Below are 20964 nucleotides of genomic sequence, written 5' to 3'. Positions count from 1 at the left end.
CACAGAAGCCCCTTGTCCCCAGGTACCAGGGCTGGAGGCAGCAGTGGCAGAGATGGGCTCTGTTTCTGAGCCCCAGCACCAGGCATCAGCCCCTGGCCGTGGCCACAATTCAGGCCCCAGCTCCCAGAGTTCCCGGGCCCTGAGCAAGGCCTGCTCTGGAGTTTCTGAGAGAGTAACCCCTCCGGGGTCACCTGGAGGGACTCCCTGGCCCCTTCAGCCTAAAGCCTGGGCACCTGGGTCCGTCCCTATCCCCCACTGCTCGGCAGCCTCTCTCTCTGCCCTGAGAACCAATGAGCGGCAGGCGGCAGACTTCTAAGGAGGCAGCAGACCAGCAACTTCCTGCCTGGGCGCTTGGCTGGGGGTTGGTGCCTCCACTGAGCTGGGTACGTGGGCGGAGAGGCTGGGTGGTTTGGACGGAGACACTGAACTCGGGCTGGGCTGCGTCCCAAGGTGTCTCCTAGCATCCAGCACAGCACGCGGCTATAGAGCTGGGGAGGGAGGGAGGGAGGGAGGGAGGGAGGGGATGAACTCCAAAGCCCTCACAGCCTCACAGTTCAAGGAGATGCCCTCTGAGTCCAGCTCGTCATGCCCCAGCCACGATTACTTTGCTAAAGAACTACTTTGGCACCTGGAGCTTTCTTTGTGCAGAAGCACCAGTAACGGCCCCCACATCCCCAGGGGTGGGTGGCCTGGCCACTCCATCCCTCCTAATGCCCCTCTTCCGTGGAGTGGCTCCCCTCTGGCAGACGTCCACAATGCCTGGCACCAAAGCAGCCCTGGGCCCAGCCCCACCCAGGCTGCAAAGGGCTCCTGTCTGAGGAGGCCCACACAGCTCCCAAGGGCACCCCTATGGGGCACTGTGGAGAGCAAGAGCCGAGGGTGCCAGGTGGTGCTCCTTGTCTCTCTGCCCTAAGAGTCACATGCATCTCTGCAGAGGACAGTGCCCCTGCCCCTGTCCCCAGTCCTCTGTGCGAGAGCCTACTGTCCTTGCACTGAAGTCAGGGGAGGCCTATGTGAAGGACGGGCCTGTCCTGAGCAGGGTAGGAGCACGGTCTTAGCTGGGCACCGGGGCCTGCGCTGGGGATGGAATGTGGCTATGGCCTCGGTGAAGCTGGGGCTGGGACTGGAGGAGGCAAGGTGACAAGCTGGGCTAGATGCTCAGAGACTGAGCCCCAGGGAGACCTGGAGGGCCGGTTCCCGTGAGACCATGGCTAGGGGCTGGCCCAGCAGGCACCTGATCCCTGGGTCCCTAAAGCTGGCTGCCTGATGGACTCTTGCCGGTGGGGAAGGCCCTGGCCAGGATCTAACCCCCGGACTCCAGACCATCCAGGGCAGTGTTGGCCAGGCTGGGGGTGGGGGTTGTCAGCCAAGATCTCCCGGGGTGGCCCCAGGAAGCCAAGGACGGGCATGCACTCGCAGACCACAGGACTGTCCACGGATCCTAACACCTACCAGGTCCTGACCTCCGCCCGTGAGATTCACCACCAATTGGACTTCCCCCCTCTCCCCTCCTGCCTTGTTCCCTTGGTGTCTGTTTATATGCTGCCCCCCTTGTTAGACTGCGAGCTCCCAGAGGGCAGGCAGCCCGGCCCACCTTGGGTGTCAAGGAAGGTTTTTAAGTAAAAGGAAGCACAGGAACTGGGTGTATTTATGAATAGGAACAAAGGCAAGCCTCAGTTTCTCATCTTTGCGGAAGCCAGCCAGGTATGGACCAGAGGTCTGAGAGTACAAGGCAGGGTGGGTAGGAAAGTGACTGGAAGAGCAAGGACTGGGGTTGGGGGGAGGGCTCCCTGCCAGGTGGGAGGAGACCAAAGAGAGGAGAGAATGAAGTGGCCCTGCCAGTATAGGTCTCAGCCCTCCAGGTAATACCCGTGGTGGTCCCCGGTCCCCATCTGCTCTTCCAAGATCTGTGTCCTGCCCAGAGGCACCACCCGGGCACGCATGCGTCCACGCATACAGCACTCGTGCCCACACGGGCACGTGCCAGTCCACAGCTTCCCCAAAGCCAGGGGACCACCCCTAGCCACCCATCCCCTGACCACAGAAGCCAGAGCTCCCTGGGCCAAGCTCCCTCTGCTTGTGGCCCCGGGGCCTCAGCAGAGGTACCCAAAAGGCAGAGGGAAGAGAAGGCCACACCCTAACGCGGGAGGAAAGCAGAGGAGGAGGCTGGGCCTCAGGGGTCCCTGGCGAAGCTTGGCACTGCCACTGGTCAGGCTTCCATGCTGAGTGGGTGGTGGCCTAGGAAGCCTCCACACCCACCGGAGTCCAAAGAGCACAGGTGTGGCTGCCTCATGGCCTCATCACCATAAGGCCCGCCTGCTCACCCAGGGTCTGCCTGCTCACAGGGCCTCTGTCTGTGGCTGCTAGCAGAGAAGCCACTGCCCTCCCACCACCGGTACCGGACCACCTGCTCAAGCACCAGCCCCTGTGGGGGGACAAGCCTCACTGGAACACAGGTAAGGGCCTGGCCTTCAGGAAGATCAGGGGCCTGCCCAGCCGCAGGCCATCCCAGGATGGTGGGAACAAGTCAGTGTCTTCCCAGGCCAAGGTCTCCAGCCCATTCCCAGACGTAGTCAGGAAGAGCAAACCCAAGAAAGGCTTGGGACTCAGCTGCTAGCTAGCTGGCTAGGAAGCAGGGCAGGGGAACCAGGGCTCCAGAAGCATCTCTGGGCTCCTTCTCCCAAGGTCTGTTTTGCAGGCACCCTTTCCCTGCTCTAAGCCCCTAAGTTCAGGCGATACATGGGGGAAACCAGGCAGCCACAGTTCTACTCCCCCAAGGGCAAGGCAGCCCAAAGCCAGCTGCCTCCCCTCTCCTATCGTCCGGGATCTCGAGGTTCAGACAGTTCCCGGGACCCGCCCACGGGGACCCATAGGGACCATCCTGACACGGGGGGAGGGGAGTAGGGCTGACCAAGGCAGAACTCATTTTCTCTTCTTTCTCTTCCGGGGACGAGCAGGCTTCTAGCACCGCTCTCCCCTCCAAGGTTTCGGGGTGCTCCCCAACAAGGAAAACAGCCAGCGGCCTCCTCCATAATCCCTCAGTTGTTTCCTAGCAACTGATCTCCCCGTCACTGAGTCATCTTATCAGACCCTCTGTTATTTTCATAACAGTCCTAATAAACGGGTGTGGGCCGCTCTCTTACACTTTGCCCGGGATATTTCAGGGTTTCTGTACAACACAGGCATACCACGGAGATGCATGGCACCCACACACTTGACACCCTATTCATGATGCTCACACACGTCATGCAAATGACACTTAGCCTTGACCCCCACGCTCAATTCCCTCCCACCCCACCCTGCACCTGCGCACGCACCGTACTTACCTCCATTCCTTTTCAACATGCGTGTATTCTAGACAACTCCCCGCCCTGTGCTGGGAAGGCACTGGGGAGACAGCCGTGGCAAGACCCATCTCTCCTCAGCAGGTCACAGCCCCGTGACAGGCACACCTACACAATTAAAGCCCGGGCTTTGCCGCCAGATCGAGCTAGGCTCATTCTCCAAGAAATACTCTGGTGACCTCAGGCCCGTTACCCCCTTTGAACCTGTGAGTCCCCATCGGGTCAATGGAACAATAACAGCATCCGCTGGGTGAGGTTGTTTTGCGGATTAAGTGAGCTGATGAGGGTGAAGTCCATCGAGCAGTGCTCAGCACGTAGAGCCAGAGAAGTCGAGCAATGGTAGTGAAAATTAAATGCGGCCTTTGTAAGGGGCATGGCCCCAGGCTTGCACATTACAGAGGGGCTGTCTTTGTGAGAGAGAAACATACAAGGTTGGCCGTGGCATCAGGAGGGCACTCTGGGCAGGGGAGAGTGGTGGTCAAGGGGGGCTTCACGGAGGCGGTGATCCTTGAACTGGATTTCAAGGGCGCATAGGGAGGGGCTCTGGGAAGAGAGTTCGGAGTATGGAAAGGTGAAGAGACAGGAGTCTTGATCGTCTAAGACATTCAGGGAAGTGCAGAGCCTTCAGAGCCCGGGATATTTCAGGGTTTCTGTACAACACAGGCATACCACGGAGATGCATGGCACCCACATGCATTAATATGCATGCACACATGCATGCAAACGCACACACAGAGCCCCATCATTAATATGCATGGGATATTTCAGGGTTTCTGTACAACACAGGCATACCACGGAGATGCATGGCACCCACATGCATTAATATGCATGCACACATGCGAGCAAACGCACACACACACACACACCAAGCACCCCTCCTAAGTGGGTCCACAGCTTAAGAGGCAACATCGACCTCCTCCCAATTTGCAGAACCGAAGCAGGCTTGGACAAGAGGCTTGTTTCGGCCTGACGTCTTTCCTCCAGCAGCCAGGGGTAGCCCATGGACCTGGCATCTTTCACATTCAGGCCCAAGACAGGATATGTTCCCAGGTGCCTGTCCACACAGTTTTTCCGAGCCCACGGGAATGAGACTTACTGACCAAATAATGGGAGGCCAGGAGCCTACCTTGAGGCCTCTCCGGCCCAGCCAAAATGGGGCTCCTCGGAGGAACGCAAGGCTGCAGATGGTTCCAGAAAGGCCCCTGGAGCCAGAAGTTTGGGGTCTGGTCCTGGAGGCCCCAGGTCAGAGCCTGGCCCAAACGTCAGGCCTGAGTGAGGGACGAGCGGCAAGAACTCATCTCCCGCCCCATTCCGCCCGGGGATTTTTCTCCCTAGCCCTGATGGCTGTCTCTCTGGTTCAGGGTACGTTCTAGGAGTCATCTAACCGTGTCAGCATGTCCCGGCCCAGCAGCAGAGCCATTTACCGTAAGCTCCCCCTCTAGTCCCCTCTCTCCTTCCCTCCCTGACCCTCTGCCCTCAGGGGTCTCCCTCCCCTCGCTGATCAGCCCCTCCACCCCACATAATTGCGTGTCTCCCCTGATCTGCTCTTCGGTCACCGTCCCCTTGCCTTGCACGCCTGCAGTGCACCGGAAGGAGTACCTGCAGAACATCTCCTCAGAGCCCACCTGTCTGCAGCACAGGGTGGAGGTGAGTAAGCCTGAGGCACTGCTCTTTGCCCAGCATCTGGCATGGCGGGAGGAAGGCCTGTGTGAGGACGGCGGTCCCTGCAAGGATTCGAACAGAGCACTGTCTCAAGAGGGGAGAGGTCCGGCTGGAGTCCCCAGGGCAGGCAGCCTGGGGGCTGGAAGGAAGGCTCCGGCCCTGCCTGGGCAGACGACACTGGCCTTTGAGACCTAGATGTCTGAAGGGCTGCTGACACCACAGGGCAAGTGCAGGCTGGCAGGGTGTTGTGGGGGAGAGCGGACACCTGATCAGGCCGAAGCGTGCGGGGTAGACAGCACCCCTGGGCGGCCGCAGATTTAGGCCCTCAGGGAGAAGAAGCAGAGAGGGACACGGGGGCAGTGGAGGCTCACAGGGCAGCAGGGGTGGGGCTCCCCCAAGCAGGTGGGATGGGGCCAGGAGTCCTGGGCCTCGAGGCAGAGGCAGGGTTTAGGAACTGACTCCACTGGGCCTGGTGGGTGAGAGCAAGAGAGGTGCCAGGATGCACATAAGGTCAGGGGCCCCTGGACGTGCAGACACCGGGAACTCCCAGAGAGGCACTGAGGGCTGGGCCGAGAGCAGGGTGGGGGCTTCAAGGAGCAGGGAGCAATGGTGGCCCCCCACCAAGGGCCTGGAGGGGAGGGCAAGGGGAGGGACCGTGGCTTGTGCAGGTGGCATTTGGATAGGAGAAGGGAGGGGGCTCCTCGAGGAAGGAGAATAACAGCAAAAACCTGCCAGGATGATCGGACTAGCAGTGGGTAAGGCTCTGAGTGAGACCGAGATGACTACGGCCTTCATCAGGCAAGACTCGGAGAGGGGCTCTTGATCTTCCTCAGAGACGGGGAAGGGATAGACTAGCAGAAGTGGGAAAAGCATTCTGGGTATGGGGAACAACATGAGCCAAGGCTGGGAGGCAGGAATGCTCGGTCTGTGAAGAGAAGGACCAGGCTGGGATGGGGGATTCCCAAAGGGGGCAAAGAAAGCCAGGGACAGAATCTGAGGGTCCTATATCCCACCCAGAGGACTTCAGACTTTATTTGTTAGGTTATTAGAGCCCACCATCTACCACCAAATAGCCCCCTCCACTGGCCTGGACTGGTAAGGGCCCTGCCATCCTTCCTCCAGAGTCCTAAATCCTCTCGTGCCATTCATCGTACCCTGACTTGGGGGCCCTATCCTAGCCCAACGGCTCCTGGCCTTCCATTGACCCTTGAAGGCTGCTGTATGGGGACGGCCTGGGACCTCCCCGACAAGGAGGCCAGGAACACGTCCTCCTCCTCTGCTGCCTCTCCCCTACCCCCACCCCTGCCCGCCACCCCCCGTGCGCCCCCTCTCCAAACCTCCTTTCCCCTCAGCACCTGATGACATGTAAGCTGGGGACGCAGAAAGTCCAGGAGCCCAAGGATGCCCTGAGGAAGCTGCAGGAGATGGACGCTCAGGGCCGGGTGTGGAGCCAGGACTTGCTACTGCAGGTCAAAGATGGCTGGCTGCAGCTGCTGGACATCGAGACCAAGGTCAGCCCCCCGCCACGGACTCTGCAACAGGTCATAGCTAACACGGGTTGTGCACAAGCCAGCACCAGGCATGGACTCCAACCCCTCCCGTGCACCAAACAGTGGCCACCTGTCCGCATATACAATATGCACCCAGGCCTAGGGAGAGCTGGGGGACAGAGGCACCGGGGTCAGGGAGGATGACACCCCTGCCCCAGGCCACCAGGAGAGATGGGGCAGCCCAGGTTAGGAGTTCCCAGGAGCCACCATGGCGCTCAGTGACCTCACGGCCGAACTCTCTGTCTGTCCCAGGAGGAGCTGGACTCCTACCACCTGGACAGCATCCAGGCCATGGACGCCGTGCTGAACACCTGCTCTTACAACTCCGTGCTGTCCATCACGGTGCAGGAGTCGGGCCTGCCAGCCACCAGCACTCTGCTCTTCCAGTGCCAGGAAGTGGGGGTGAGGGACCAGAGGCAGGGTTGGGGAGGGAGTGGGGACAGGGTCCAAAGACCATCACTCTCCCACTCTCCCCCCCCACCCCCCCCCCCCCACAAACACACACAGCCTGCCTGATTGCCACTTCCTCCAGGCAGAGCAGCTAAGGACCAGCCTGCAGAAGGCCCTGGAGGAGGAGCACCAGCAAAGGTAGGTAGTCTGTGCCCCAGCCCACCTGCAGGACCTCAGAGCCTGGGCCTGGAACTGGAGAGGGACCAGGCTGGGACTAGGGTGCAGATGGGCATGGGGGAGGAGCCGGGACTGGGCCCAGGGAACACTGGAGAATGTCCCCGGAGACTGACATGGGACCGAAAGGGCCTAGAGGGCAGGCAGATGAGGCGGGGGGGAGTCTAGATGGAGACCAGAGAGCAGGGCTGGTGGATCTCCTGAAGAGGGATGGTGATATCCTTTGATCCTGGGGCAGAGCCTCTGTCCCAAGACCCCTGTCAAAGCTGTGTTCCCATCATGTGCTCAGCAGACCCCAATCTGGAGCTCATCACCCCAGCCAAGACAGATGGAGGGGACCTCCTCTGGAAAGGCCATTCCCTAAGGAGCAGGTACCCCCACTGGAGCAGGGGCCCCCTCCAGAACAGCCCTACTGGATGAGCCCAGAGCACAGTAAGTGTGGGGCATGAGGGCAGGTGGAAAGGAAGGTTTGGATCAAAGATCAAAAAGGCTCTGGGCCATGGTCCCCTTCCACTGCAGGCACACCACCATCCCCAAGGCCCCTGCCACACAACTCCAGTTTCCGAGAACCAAGCACCTTCCCTCTGCCTCCTGCCAGGCGGCCCCCATCCCCAGAGAACCCAGAGAGGGATGAGGTAACTGTAGATTGTCTTGAGCTGGCTGGGGCTCTCAGCTTGGCCAGAGGATGGCCAAGGCTGGCCCGGGACTGAGGAGGGCCAGGGAGGCGAGATCAGACCCTGCACTGGGCCTGAGGCTCTGGCTGGAGGTGGGGAAGGGTCAGGGGCAGGGTTGGGAGTTCCAGGCTGGGCCCAACTGCCCACTCAAGGCCACGGGTTGTTTGGGGTCCAGGAGATACTAAGCCACGTCCTTAGGGACATCGAGCTGTTTGCGGGAAAGCTGAAGGAGGCCCAGGCAAGGACCAGTCATAAGAAGAAGAGACTGGGGAAGAAAAAGGGCAAGGATAAGTGGGGTGAGTGCTGAGGGCTGCAGGGGAGGAGCGAGAGGTGAGGGCGTGGTCTTGGGAAGATCTACGACTCAACACCCTCCCCCTCCCCTGCAGGGCTGACCCAGGCCCAGTACGTTGATTGCCTGCAGAAGATCAAGTACAGCTTCAACCTTCTAGTATGTGACTCCTCACAAGGTCCTCAGCCCTCCCCTCCTCCCACCCCACCAACCACCCCAAGTCCTTCCCTTCTCTAGCTTCTCCCCCTGGAATCTCCCCTCCTCCTCTTGGGACTTTTGGAGAGTGCCAGGCTCCCAACCATGGCCCTGAACAATTATAGGGTCCTGGGGTCCTGGTGAAGGTGGGATGGATGAAGGGTGGTGGCACATAACGCGCTGTACCCCCAGGGGAAGCTGGCCCTCTGGCTGCAGGAGAAGAACGCCCCTGAGTTCGTGCACATCCTCTTCCAACTTCTAGACTCCGTGAGTTCGGGGACAATCGAGTGATGAAGAGGGGCAGGCTGAAGTTAAGATGGAGCCGAGGCGAGGGTGGAAGGCAGGGGGCAGAGGGAGGCTGCGGGGTCCGCACCTCGCTCACCACAATACAACCTCCTCTTTGACTCCGAGACACCATCCCTGCTGGGTCAGAACCCCTCAACAGGCGAGAGGGGCTGGGGTCGGTCGGAGGACACCAGGGATCCAGGGAGACAGGAAGGAGCAGCAGGCCTGAGGCAATGTGGCATCCAGGAATTCCGGGCCCCTTCCCGCTCCTGTTTGGCCCTCAGAGAGCCTAGGCTTCCTGACACCTTCCATTCCTCTCCTAGATCCTGGCCCACTGCCCTGAGCCTGGCCTAGCAACCCAAGTGATCTCACCCCTCCTCACCCCCAAAGCCATCGACCTGCTGCAGTCCTGCCTCAGCCCGGCTGAGACTGACTTCTGGAAGAGGCTGGGTGCGGCCTGGACCACCAGCCGGTGAGTGAGGACAACGCCGGAACCGAACTGGGGCAAGGGGCACGGGGGCATCGGGCAGGACATTGGAGACGGCAGGCTCTACATTGTCACAAACCAGAAATAACTCAAAACAAATTCGGGGGCACTTTACATGGAGTTCCCAACTTTTTATGAGACTAAGTACAAACAATTAAAAAACAAAACAAAACACCACAAACCGGCCACTCACCATCACCCACACCACGGAAGGCAAAAAGAACAACTCTTAAGAATGCAGAGTTGGCAACCTGCTATTAAAATATTTTCTCATTTTGGTCAAGGACAAAGTGAAAACTTTGTCTCAATCCAGCCAGAATTTAGGGATTGCTGACGTAAGAGATGCCAGTGTAACATCAGTAAGACTTGGCAACCAACCGGCCAAGGCGTGGAGAGAGAAAGAGATATTCCACGGGTGTAGCCGCGGGATGGGCCTCAGCACAATCAGGCCTCGCTGACCGGGCTGCGGGGAGCAGGCAGGAGGTCGAGCCAGCTAGGGGTGCCCCGAGCTGGGGCGTCAGTGAAACATTCCCCAGATACAGACGGCCCGGAACTCAGGAGACAGGTCCCAGCTGGCCTGTGGGTTTGAGAACAGTCAGCACAGAAGTGCCATCTGGAGCCACCGAGAGGCAAACGCTCCAGAGGGAGCCCCAGGAACTCTCTTACACCAGCGAGGCCGGCTCCAGGCCCCTGGGAGAGGAAGGGACACTTCACATGTAGGTGGCAAAGGGGGGAAAGGGTCAAGGAGGCCAAGAGAAATTCCAGAGACTTAAAAGGAGAAACAAAAAAGGAGAGGCATGAAAACCAGGAGAGAAGAGGGTTTTGGAAAGAGACAGAGAGAGGAGTCGACCAGGAAATCAGCCAGTTGTGCTAGTGAGTCTCCTGCCTAATGGGCAGCCCTTCCCTGTGCGGCCTCGTTAAAAGAGATTTTGTCCAATCCATCTAAAGGCATGAATTACGATCCAATGTAATCTATTGATTTCATTGTGGTAGAACAGACGTAAGATAAGATTTACCAACTTAAAGCGTATAATTCGATAGTGTTAGGTACGTCCTCAGTGTTGTGCAACCGTCTCCACTATCTGTTTCCAGAACTTTTTAAATCATGCCAAACTGAAACCCTGTACCCATTAAACAATTAAACAGAACTCTGTACCCATTCCTCCCTCTCCCCAGTCCCTGGTAATTTCTCTTCTCTCTTCTGTCCCTGTTTATTATTTCAAATATAAAATGAAGCCAAATGTGCCCTAAAATGTTTTCCGATTTCTTAAAATAACCAAAACTCAGTGGATGAATGAATTGAAAGACAAAACAGAAAAGAGACTAACCAAAAAAATGTAAAAACCCTCAAAAGAGTTGAGTCTTGGCAAATTCTATTCAGGTGACTTGCTTTTGGGCAAACTGACCAGAAGTTATAAAGAGCCCTAAATGCTGTGGTAATCCAGAAGCATTTAGACCGTACAAGGCCATTGTATTTGGCAACCGGGAGATTATCGGGACTTTTGAAGAACAGCTTTCTTTTTTTGTTTGTTTCTTTTTTAAAGATTTTATTTATTTGAGAGAGAGAGCGTGAGAGACAGAGGGAGCACAAGAAGCGGGGAGGGGCAGAGGGAGAGGGAGAAGCAGACTCCCCGCTGGGCAGGGAGCCTGACATGGGACTCTGCGGGATTCGATCCCAGGACCCTGGGATCATGACCTGAGCCGACGGTAGACGCTTAACCGACTGAGCCACCCAGGCGCGCCAAGAACAAGTTTCAATAGAGTAATAGCAGAGGTAAAAATCAGACTGCAAAAAATAAGGAAAGACCCGGAGGTAAGAAAAGGTAGGCAGAACATTCTCAGAAAGGAGAAGGTCCTAAAATGACCGCCTAAAAGGAGTACTAACAGGGTCAAGGGAAGACTTGCGCATGTTTTTAGGGTAAAGAAAGGGAACTTATTAAAAAGATTCAGAAGACGGAATGATGTACTCGTTCCCGTTGGGTAGATACTACCTGCCTCCAGTGTACCACCCACGGTACTCAGGACGTGCTCAAGGGGCTCCCTAGAGTAAGAAACGCAGACGCGGGGGGAGCATATGGGATACAGTGGGAGAGGAGCAGGAATCTGGGCTGTTCCAAGAGGAAATCCTCACCTCTGCCCTGGTGAGGAAGGGAGGGGACTTCCTCAAGGTGAGTGGGGATTCCCTGGGGACAGGCACGTGGAGAAGACTCCTGGACGCCACAAACAGCACTGCCCTTCCTGCAGGGGGGGTGCAGTGGGGTGGGACTGGGAAGCAAGTAGCAGCCCCCACCCTGGACCGCAAGGTGGAGTTCCACCCACTCGTTAGCTAACAAGAAACAGAGCCGCTGCCATGAAATGAAAAACAGGTCAGAGAGGCCCTGCCTGAGCCCCCAAGGGGGTCTTCCAGGCCCGACGTTCTGTGGTTCCACCCCTTTGATCCAAACCCCCAGTCTGCGCGATAAAGTGCCAGCCTATTCGTACGGAGTTGATGTCTCTGCACTTCATGGGCAGAGGGGAGGCCAGGCAGCAGGTACCCACTTGGCGGGAGCCATGCGTGCTTCACCGTGAGGCCCTGTGTGGGTGTCTGGGGCCTTTCACCTGTGTTCACGGACCATGTCCTCCCTTCCCTGGAAGATCCTGAGGCTAGGCCCTGCCATCTCCTCCCTCTCGACTTCCAACAGCCTGGCACGGAGTGAACTCAGCTTTGTTCTCTCCCCAGGGCCGACTGGACAGGCATTGAGCCCCCGCCCTACCAACCCACATTCTCTGATGGCTGGCAGCTTCCAGAGCCCTCCAACCAGGTAAGGGGAGTTTCGCAAAGAGCCCTGCTCAAAACCCTGGTTTCTGGCGGCTTCTGCCCTCTCAGGCCAAACCACAGTCACGTGACCACTAAGTGGTAGGTGGGTTCACGGAGGGACCCGGATCTGTGTGGTGGCCAGGCAGGGGAGGAGATATAAGGCCGTGTGTGCAAGTAGATCTGTGGTCTGATACCCCAGCTCCCCACCACCATGCTGGCTGACTCCCTGCTCTTGCTCTTTCTGTGTTTTTCCCTCCAGGCACCCTCAGGATACCAGAGCGCTCCCTCCCTCCGGTAAGCCCTGGGCTCAGTCGGGACTGTATGATTCTGGGGAGGGAGAGGAGGGACTGACCCTGTGGATCTGCGGATTCTACAACTCAGAGACCCTCTGGGCTCACTTTTAGCCAGTCACGTGCTCCCCTACCTTGGGTGAAAAAGCAGTGTTTTATCTTCCCAGACTCCAATCCTTCGTGTTATACGACCTGCACGTGTCTCTGATTTCCCAGAGGTCAGATATAAAGCACTCAGAGGAGAGCTCAGACATAGAAACGTCCACTGCTAGCAGAGTCTTCAGAAATCAGTGACATTTCAGGCCCCTCCTGACTGCAGGAGCCCCCACCCCAAGCCCCGCCTTACACTGACCTGACATTAAACTCTGTGGCAGCCAAACAGTCACCACCAGACTCCAGGCAGGAGACAGCTGGGTCTCTGGGGCTGGGACAGGGACTCAGTCTCTGAGGCTCCATTCTCCAGCCATCCTGACTCTGTGTGTGGTTGGGGGGAAGCCCTGGGTCAGGGAGCACCTCCTACTTTGCTCAAGAGGAGACACACCGTGGCCCTCAGCCTGGGGACCCCAACCACGTGCCCTCCAGCCCCAGATCTGTCAAGCCAGCTCTGAAAATGCAAGTCCTATATGAGTTTGAGGCCAGGAACCCACAGGAACTGACTGTGGCCCAGGGAGAGGTGCTGGAGGTGAGACACGGGCTTGAGCCTAGAAAAGGAGGTGGTGGTTGGTGGGAGCAATAGGCAGCCTGGCGTTGGTGGTCTGGGTATGGGGCTGCTGGGAAGGATGGCCTAGATAGGGAGAAGAAGGCGGGTGGGAGAACAGGAAGGAAGAAAGCCTTGTTGGCGGGGAGGGGCTGCCAGGTGTGGACAGAGGCTCGGGTGACTGTGGTGGTGACTCTTGGCAGGTCCTGGACCAGAGCAAGCGGTGGTGGCTGGTGCAGAATGAGAAGGGACAGAGCGGCTACATTCCCAGCAACATCCTAGAGCCCCTACAGTCGGGGGCCTCCAGGAGCCAGAGCCAGTCGCCTTCTCGGGTACCACTCAGCCTAGACTATCCAGAAGCTATAAGTCGGGGGTGGGAGCAGGAAGGATTCAATGACAAGTGGAGGAGACAGTCCTGGTTCAAGTTCATCGGTATGATCACGGGCTTACTGTGCGCCAAGTTTATCCTGGGGCCAGAGCAGAGAACAAGCCTTGTCCCCACCAGATAAGCAAACCATGCAGTGAGAGAAGAGATTTGACGGGAGCCCAGAGCGGAGGCCTGGATGAAGGGGGCTGTGGGTAGAAATGAGATGAGATGGCCTCTTACCCTCAGCTCCCCTGACTCTAGGCTCCAATGCTTCGACTTAGCTCGACGCCTGAGGAGGTCACAGCCTGGCTGCAGGCCGAGAACTTCTCCACCATGTAAGTGCCTACCCACAGAGGACATGTCGGGAGAACCTCTTTGAAGGACTCAGATAATAGCCAAGGAAAGCCAGAGACCCAGAACATACGGGGTACAGAAGAGACGCACACCCCCTTCTGCTGAGTTAGAGAGAGCAGAAGAACGGGTGTGTCCATGCCCCTGCTGGAGCACTGAATGAGAAGCCTCTGCCTTGGGGAAGAGAACAGGCTCCCCGGGAACCTGGGAGGAACTTCAGCTGCCAGCCACCCCTTCCCACCACAAACTTCTCTTCCAGGGCATTTCTCTATTCAAACCCAGGAGTCCTGAAATTGGTTTACGCCAACATGCATATCTTACTCCTTCACTGCCAGAGCCCCTATTCCCTGAATTCTCCTGTAACCCCAGCCCCCAAGCCCCAACAACTCCTCATCCAATACTCCAGAATATACCAAGGCCCAGAGAGGAAGGCGCAAGTCCTTCCGCTCTCCCGCTGACCGCGCCTGCTGTTTCCGTTCCCAGCACGGTGAAGAGCCTCAGATTCCTCACAGGGAGCCAGCTGCTTCACATGAGACCCGCGGAGCTACAGATGCTGTGTCCACAGGAGGCCCCACGGGTCCTGGCTCGGTTAGAAGCCGTCAGAAGGATGCTGGGGGTGAGGACACCCTGGGGCCCTGACTCCCACAGGAAATGCGGGATGCTCCCCGGGTGGGAGGGAGAATGCCAGGTGGACAAGCCCGCAGGCCCAGCCCTGGGCTAGAACGGAGTGCGGCAGGTACAGGAGAGTCCCCCCAGAGGCTCGACTTCACGTGCTCGGGCAGGCCTGGAGGCTCCAAACAGACTGTTGGCACGAGCCCCGGGGATCCCTCGCCGGGCACGTGCCTCACCTCAATCCTTTTCTTCCCTCAGATGAGCCATTAGGCACCCACCCAGACACCTCTGAGACCAAGACCCTGTCACAACAAGCAAGATGGCAGATCTGATACTTTTGGGAGCCCTGAAAAATCCGCTCTCGTGTCCCCAGTTTGCAGCGAACCCCACACCCCAGCTCGCACAGCAAAGAGGATGAGCAAGCCCAGAGGTTGAGAGCCCTCCCGAGTTATCACCTATTTATTGTATCTCTTTCCTAAGCCTGGAGCACTTAGGCTAGATCTGTCAGGACTCCGTCCAGTCCCTCTCTTCCCGTCCAGTCCCTCTCTTCCCCAATAAAAGCAGCTTCGAGCTTGGTATGTGCCTCTTTGCAGCTTCTTCCGGGCCTGATGGGGGCCAAAGGCAGGGAGGCAGGAAGAGGGGGGGCCCTGGTCATAGAACAGCAGCCCCCCCCCGCCCACCCATGGGCCAGGCTCTTGGAAGGTGAGCAGGGATTCCCACAGCAAAGCTGGAGCTGAGAGAATTAGAGAACTGAGGCCCAAGCTCTCCCTACTCTCTTAACAAACTCCCAAATGAGGCTCTGCCCGCCGTCTTTCTCCTTCTGGGCACACTGCTCCCGGTATGTCCCAAGGCACCCAGGACGGCTGAGGTACAAGTCTTCACGAGGAAAAGAGTACTCGGGCTGACAGCGGTTGGTTTGGATCACCCTGGCCGAGGAGCCAGAGAAGCACGAACAAACACGTCAGCTGCTCCAGGCTCGACTTGGCAACTTGCCTCTTCTACTACGACAGTGGTCCTCTCCTGTCGGGTGAGCCAACCCTGAGCTCCCTCCTCCCCCCAGCTTGTCTCTTTAGTGGCGGCGCATAGGGAACATTGGACTGCAAGTTGAAAGTCTACCAATCGGCTGTTTGAACTGTAGTAAAGTCACTTCACACTCTGGGTCCCTATTTTCCCAAAGTTAGTTAAGGGAAGACTTTGGACTGTTTGTGGCTTCTAATATTTAGTATACACAGTCTTTTTAAGTCTCATAACTGTCATGGACTCTCCTCCCTACAGAACAGAGGTTATACTTTTATTGATTTCAGCTACAGAGAAGGCTTGATGTGCCTGTGATCAATGCCCCCCCCCCAAGTGTTCTTAAGATGTTCCCCTAAGTCTCTCTTTTGTCTAGCTCCAGAATATCCTATTTTTGGACTGCCTGTGCCATTCCCTCAGATGCCTGGCTTCTGATAATCCCCACTCTTAGTTGGTCATACTGAATAGGAAAGCCAAAGCTTTCCTTCCCAAAAGAGAAAAAAGGTAAGACTCTTAGAGTCTGACCGTCAAGGGGCAAAGTTAACCCAGAAAAGTTAATTTCTTGGGATGAGGACAGGAGATATTAAGCCATCACCTTTTGGGGCTTCATAGAGCTGAAGGAATCCTAGACACAGGGAAAGACTTCAGGACCCGGAAAAAAAAAAAAAAGTGTTTTAGCACAGGGCTCCCCAGATTTTCCAGCAAAGACTGAAACGAGATGAGGGGCTGCCAGGACATCTGAGCTCAGTGGAACTGGCAGAGGTTATGCTATTAGACAGACCTAGATTTGAATCCCAGGCCACCCATGAGAACTGAAGCTTAGAAAAGCAACGTAACCTCTCCAGGCATCGCTTATCTTCACAAAATGCGCATAAAACCTATTTCACAAAATTGTTGTGAAGCTCGAGTTGAAATGTCAGCCAACCTATATGAAATCCTTAGGTTGTTGCTCGACCTATCGTAGGTGTTCAAAACATATTCATCTTTGGGGGCGCCTGGGTGGCTCAGTCGGTTAAGTGTCTGACTTCAGCTCAGGTCATGATCCTGGGGGTCCTGGGATGGAGCCCCAAGTGGGCTCCCTGCTCAGAGGGGAGTCTGCCTCTCCCGTTCCCTCTGCCCCTCCCCCTGCTCGTGCTCTCTCCCTCCCCTTCTAAGTAAATAAAAATCTTAAAAAAAACAAAACATGTTCATCTTTTACCTCAGGTTAATTTTTGACTGGCTTTTTGTTATCTTGGAAGAGAAATCCAGGCATCTGAAGTCATACGTCCCTATGCGTTTGCACTTTTTTCCTTCTTCCTTTTAGTGAGGTGTCCTTTTAAAAAGTCCCAACCTGGCTTCAGCAAGCTAAGGGGGAAATACGATTGCCCACACACGGGCTAGGGGGCTGGAGGCTCAGTGTCCTGAGTGGCCATGCCATGCCGTGGAGGCCAAGCGAAAACTCCTGAGCAGCTGCCTTCCCACCACCCTCGACAATAGCAATTTCCCGGTGGTCGAGAGTCCCAGCCCCTCTATCCACAGCAAAATGAACAAACCTTTCAGAACTGCAAAAGAAAAAAAAAAAGGAAGAGAGTTTTATTCGAGCCCAAGTGAGGGCAGCTGCCGGGATACACAATCTTCACAAAGAAGAAAGTCCTCCTGAGAAGGAATGTTCACTACAGGGTTATATACGGGTTTTTGTTGCATCAAGAGTTAAAAATCATCATGATGAAGGACATTTCAGAAAAATCACAGACTTTAGCTTATGCTTTTAATATGTGCAAGGGTACAGGCTTCAGAGCTATGAGAACAGAACTTAGGGAGACGTTTACTCTTATCTTTAGTTTGAAATGTTTCTTTTAGGTTATTTGCTAACAGACGAACAATGTGTGCTCGGGGCAGAAATAGAGCCCATGCTCTGAAGTTCGGGAAGTCATTCTGACCTTGGTAACAGTAGAGCTTCTCTGGGAGCCCAGGAGCAGGGCCCACAAACATTGAAAGTTGAAATTTTCCTTTATCACCTGTTGGTGCTTGCCCATCTCCCCACCCCGCCCCCAACATAGTTACAACAGGAATCTCACCCTCCAGGGATTCACCAGGGCCCTCACTGCCTGGGTTGTTGGTGCTCCTCTTACCCTGACTGGCACTATTAACCACCAGAGCGCTGCTCCACCACTGGGGAGCGCAAAGCCCTAAACCAAGGGGCCTCTGCCGCCGCCCAGCCTCCAAGCCCGGAGGCTGCAGAAACTGCCCGGCGCCATTCCTGCGGACTCACGGAGGGAGAGGACGAAGATGGGTGGGGGCGGAGTCAGAGCGCTCGCGTTGGCCCCGCCTACTTACGTCGGGTATAAAGCCCCGCCCGTTCGCGGTTTATCCCCAGTGCTCGAAGGCACGGAAGCAGCATCATCATGTCGTTGTCCAAGTCGACCATGGTTCTGGGTTACTGGGATATTCGCGGGGTGAGTGCCGTCTCGACCGCCGAGCCGCAGGGTCAGGGAGACGGTCGCGGAGGCGACCGGGGGTTCAGGGTCAGCAGTCCCTGAGAACAGAGGCGATACTCCAGAGCCCGCCGTCCCTCGTCACGCCGCAGTCCGCCCCAGCCAAGCTCCCCAACCGCGGAGACCGACGCCGCCTGGCCTCTGGGATCCCCGCCGGGCCCGGGAGAGGGCCGAGGACAGCAAGCCACCGGGGCCGATCACGGGGGGAGGGGGGGCCGCTTAACGACCGCCTTGGCAGGATGCACGGTCTTGGCAGCCCCGGGCAGGGGGACGTTGGCGGGCGGGGGTTGGGGGCCGGTGGACGCTGCGCAGGCGCTGACGGCGGGTCTTTCCTCCCCCAGCTGGCGCACGCCATCCGCATGCTCCTGGAGTTCACGGATACATCCTATGAGGAGAAACAGTACACGTGCGGGGAAGGTAATGCGTCCCGTGTCCGTGATCCCATGTCCAGTGCTAAGCCCCCCGGCCCTCCAACTGTCCCTGTGGTCTTCTGCCCGAGGGAGGCATCACGCCTAAATCGGGTGGGACGTCTGCCCCAATCACCCGGGAGCTCCGTCCTGTGTCCCGTGTGGGGAGAGATGAATACATCCTTTATCTAGCTGGGGATCCTCCCTCTGCCTCCGTCCAACCACGTGTGAACCCTTTACTAAATAGGCCTGGAGAGTAAATGGTTAACCTTGGGGTCCTGGGAATGTGAGGTATTAGGATCTGGTTATTTCTTTAGATCTTTCCACTCTTCTCAGGCAGGATGTTAAGGAGGTTGGGTCCCACTTCATTCTGTTACAGCTCCGGACTATGATAGAAGCCAGTGGCTGGATGTGAAATTCACGCTTGACCTGGACTTTCCTAACGTAGGTGGCTGTAGGAGAAGAGGGGGCAGAAGGGAAGGCCATCAAGAATATCCGTGCTGCTTTCCTCTCTGGTCTAGGGGGACCTAGAATGTGGGCTCTTAACCTGGATAAAATAAAATTGAAGGGTGCCCGAACTTGAACAGAGTAAAAAAGTTATTCTCATTTCCACTAATGAAAAGTGAATGATTCCGTCCTTGTGATTATAGGTAATAAGTGACATTGGTTATTAGCCATGCCTGTGACCTTGTCACTAGTAGAAATTGGGTATTTTCATATTATATTACATGCGTGGCAGACCTTGTACATAAATATTAGTTAACGTGCATCATACTTCAAAATTATGATAGTTGTTACACCTGCTTGTTATTTAACTCATTAATAGGCACCTATTACTCTATGGTAATTTTGTTTCTTTAATGCTTTATAAATTGTGAAAATATATGTGATTTGCTTTATGCATTTAAAAATCTTATTCTGACAAAGGGTCCATAGCATGCACATACACATACACACACACAGAGACTAAGAACCCTGGTCTAGAACCAGGTGAGGACCCAATCGCTCCTTTCTACTAATTTTCTTCTTCCTCCTAACACAGCATCTTCTCTCTACTGTTCACTTCCCTGCAAGTCTCAAATTCCCCAGGAGAGAGAGGCAGGGAGGCAAGAGAGAGCTGGTTGTTCATCTGACCTGTCCTTTTCCTTCCAGCTGCCCTACCTCATGGATGGTAAGAACAAGATCACCCAGAGCAATGCTATCTTGCGCTACATCGCCCGCAAGCACAATATGTGTGAGTGGGGCAGGGCCAGCGAGGGAGGCCAGGCTGGCCGTTCTCCCCAGGAGGTGGATAATTCCAAGGGTGATTTCTCATCCTTCGGCCTATAGGTGGCGAGACTGAAGAAGAAAAGATTCGAGTGGACATCATGGAGAACCAAATCATGGATTTCCGCATGCAGCTGATACGACTGTGCTACAGCCCTGACCTTGTGAGTCTCCTTAGCAGGCGGGCATCGAGGAGAAGGCACGTTTAGAAACCCCGGGGTTCATTCTGCTCCATTCTGCTACTTCTGCTTTCCCACCAACCCAGTCTGTCAGAAATGGGGGGGGGGGTCCATTTGTCCTATAACTCTGGTGTTGGCCCCTCTTCCTTTCTGTCCTGCCACCCCTACTAAAGGCAGTAAGAGGGAGGCACATGGAGAAGGGGACCCCTAAGCATCCCTCACTGGCCCATGCCCTGACTAGCTCTGAAGATGGCGACAGCTGTTCTCTCTCTCCCTCTCTTTTTCCCCTCTCTCCCAGGAAAAACTGAAGCCTGAGTACTTGGAACAGCTACCTGGACAGCTGAAACAGTTCTCCTTGTTCCTGGGGAAATTCTCATGGTTTGCAGGAGAAAAGGTAGGAAGAAAGGAAAGGGGGAAGATGGCTTTCTGTCTCCCAGTATTCCTGAACTCTGCAGACCTGACCGTCTTATTGTTCCCTAGCTCACCTTTGTGGATTTCCTCACCTATGATGTCTTAGATCAGAACCGTATGTTTGAGCCCAAGTGCCTGGATGAATTTCCAAATCTGAAGGCTTTCATGTGCCGTTTTGAGGTGATGCTGCCTGCCCCTTTCCCTTACAGAAACACTCACAGGCTCCCCTGGTCCCCAAGGGACCCCACTGTGGTAGATTCTTTCTCAACACCAGCATTTGCATAAAGGGATCCATGGTTGGACACTTCTAAACCTTCAAGTCTTGGGAAGGTTCTGGCTTCTACACCCTAAAGGCACTGTCTACGTGAAACGATGGCCGGGGGAGGGAGGGATGGTATAGAGACAGGCAGCACGTCAATGTCCCCGGTTTGGGATGGGTCTGGTGGACTGAGTTAGAGTCTTTATCAGGTGTGGTGTGCTTGCCCTTCAGGCTTTGGAGAAGATCGCTAACTACATGCAGTCCGACCGCTTCCTGAAGATGCCCGTCAACAACAAGATGGCCCAGTGGGGCAACAAGAGAATCTGCTGAGCGGGAGGTGGACTCGCCCTGCTTGTTTTATTCCATCCTGTCCCTAGGGGGCGCGGACTCTCCTCTGCTCTTTTCAATAAACAGCATTCAGGCTACTGGGGTCCAGCTGCATTTATCTGTTTCACCCACCCGCCACCTTCCTTCTGGCAACCACCAGTTCTCTGTATTTAAGTCTGGTTGGGGGTTGTTTCATTTCTTTTGTTTTGGTTTTTAGATTCCACAAAATGTAAAATCTTTCTCTGTCTGACTTATCTCACCTAGTATAATACCCTCGAGGCCCATCCATGTTGTCACAAACGGCAAAATCTCTTCTTTTATGTGGATATATCATATTATGTATATTATATATTATATCCTATGCATTGTATATACATACCACATCTTCCTTATCCATTAATCT

The 20964-nt window shown here is 55.8% G+C and overlaps 2 protein-coding genes across 2 annotated transcripts; both read left to right on the top strand.

Annotated features, from left to right (window-relative positions):
- Nucleotides 1-6364: 6364 nt before the first annotated feature.
- Nucleotides 6365-14783, top strand: EPS8L3 (EPS8 signaling adaptor L3). The gene is made up of 16 exons (XM_087865752.1): nt 6365-6517; nt 6809-6958; nt 7089-7144; nt 7470-7612; nt 7700-7815; nt 8030-8150; nt 8241-8302; nt 8531-8605; nt 8947-9095; nt 11830-11911; nt 12167-12201; nt 12693-12879; nt 13098-13226; nt 13523-13596; nt 14096-14228; nt 14483-14783. The coding sequence occupies exons 1-16, from the start codon at nt 6365-6367 to the stop codon at nt 14492-14494; spliced, it is 1677 nt and encodes a 558-aa protein (XP_087721878.1). The 3' UTR covers nt 14495-14783.
- A 2773-nt stretch (nt 14784-17556) lies between these two features.
- Nucleotides 17557-20659, top strand: GSTM3 (glutathione S-transferase mu 3). Its single transcript, XM_045801352.2, has 8 exons — nt 17557-17673; nt 18054-18129; nt 18499-18563; nt 19272-19353; nt 19449-19549; nt 19863-19958; nt 20045-20155; nt 20466-20659. Exons 1-8 carry the CDS (start codon nt 17623-17625, stop codon nt 20562-20564), a joined length of 681 nt encoding a protein of 226 aa, XP_045657308.1. The 5' UTR covers nt 17557-17622; the 3' UTR covers nt 20565-20659.
- The last annotated feature ends 305 nt before the right edge of the window (nt 20660-20964 follow it).

Source organism: Ursus americanus, chromosome 12 (assembly GCF_024610735.1).
Source record: "Ursus americanus isolate L20-20 chromosome 12, mUrsAme1.1.p, whole genome shotgun sequence".
NCBI classification, from domain to species: domain Eukaryota; kingdom Metazoa; phylum Chordata; class Mammalia; order Carnivora; family Ursidae; genus Ursus; species Ursus americanus.
Note: the sequence above shows the minus strand (reverse complement) of the source record. Positions and strands in the feature narration are given on the sequence as shown.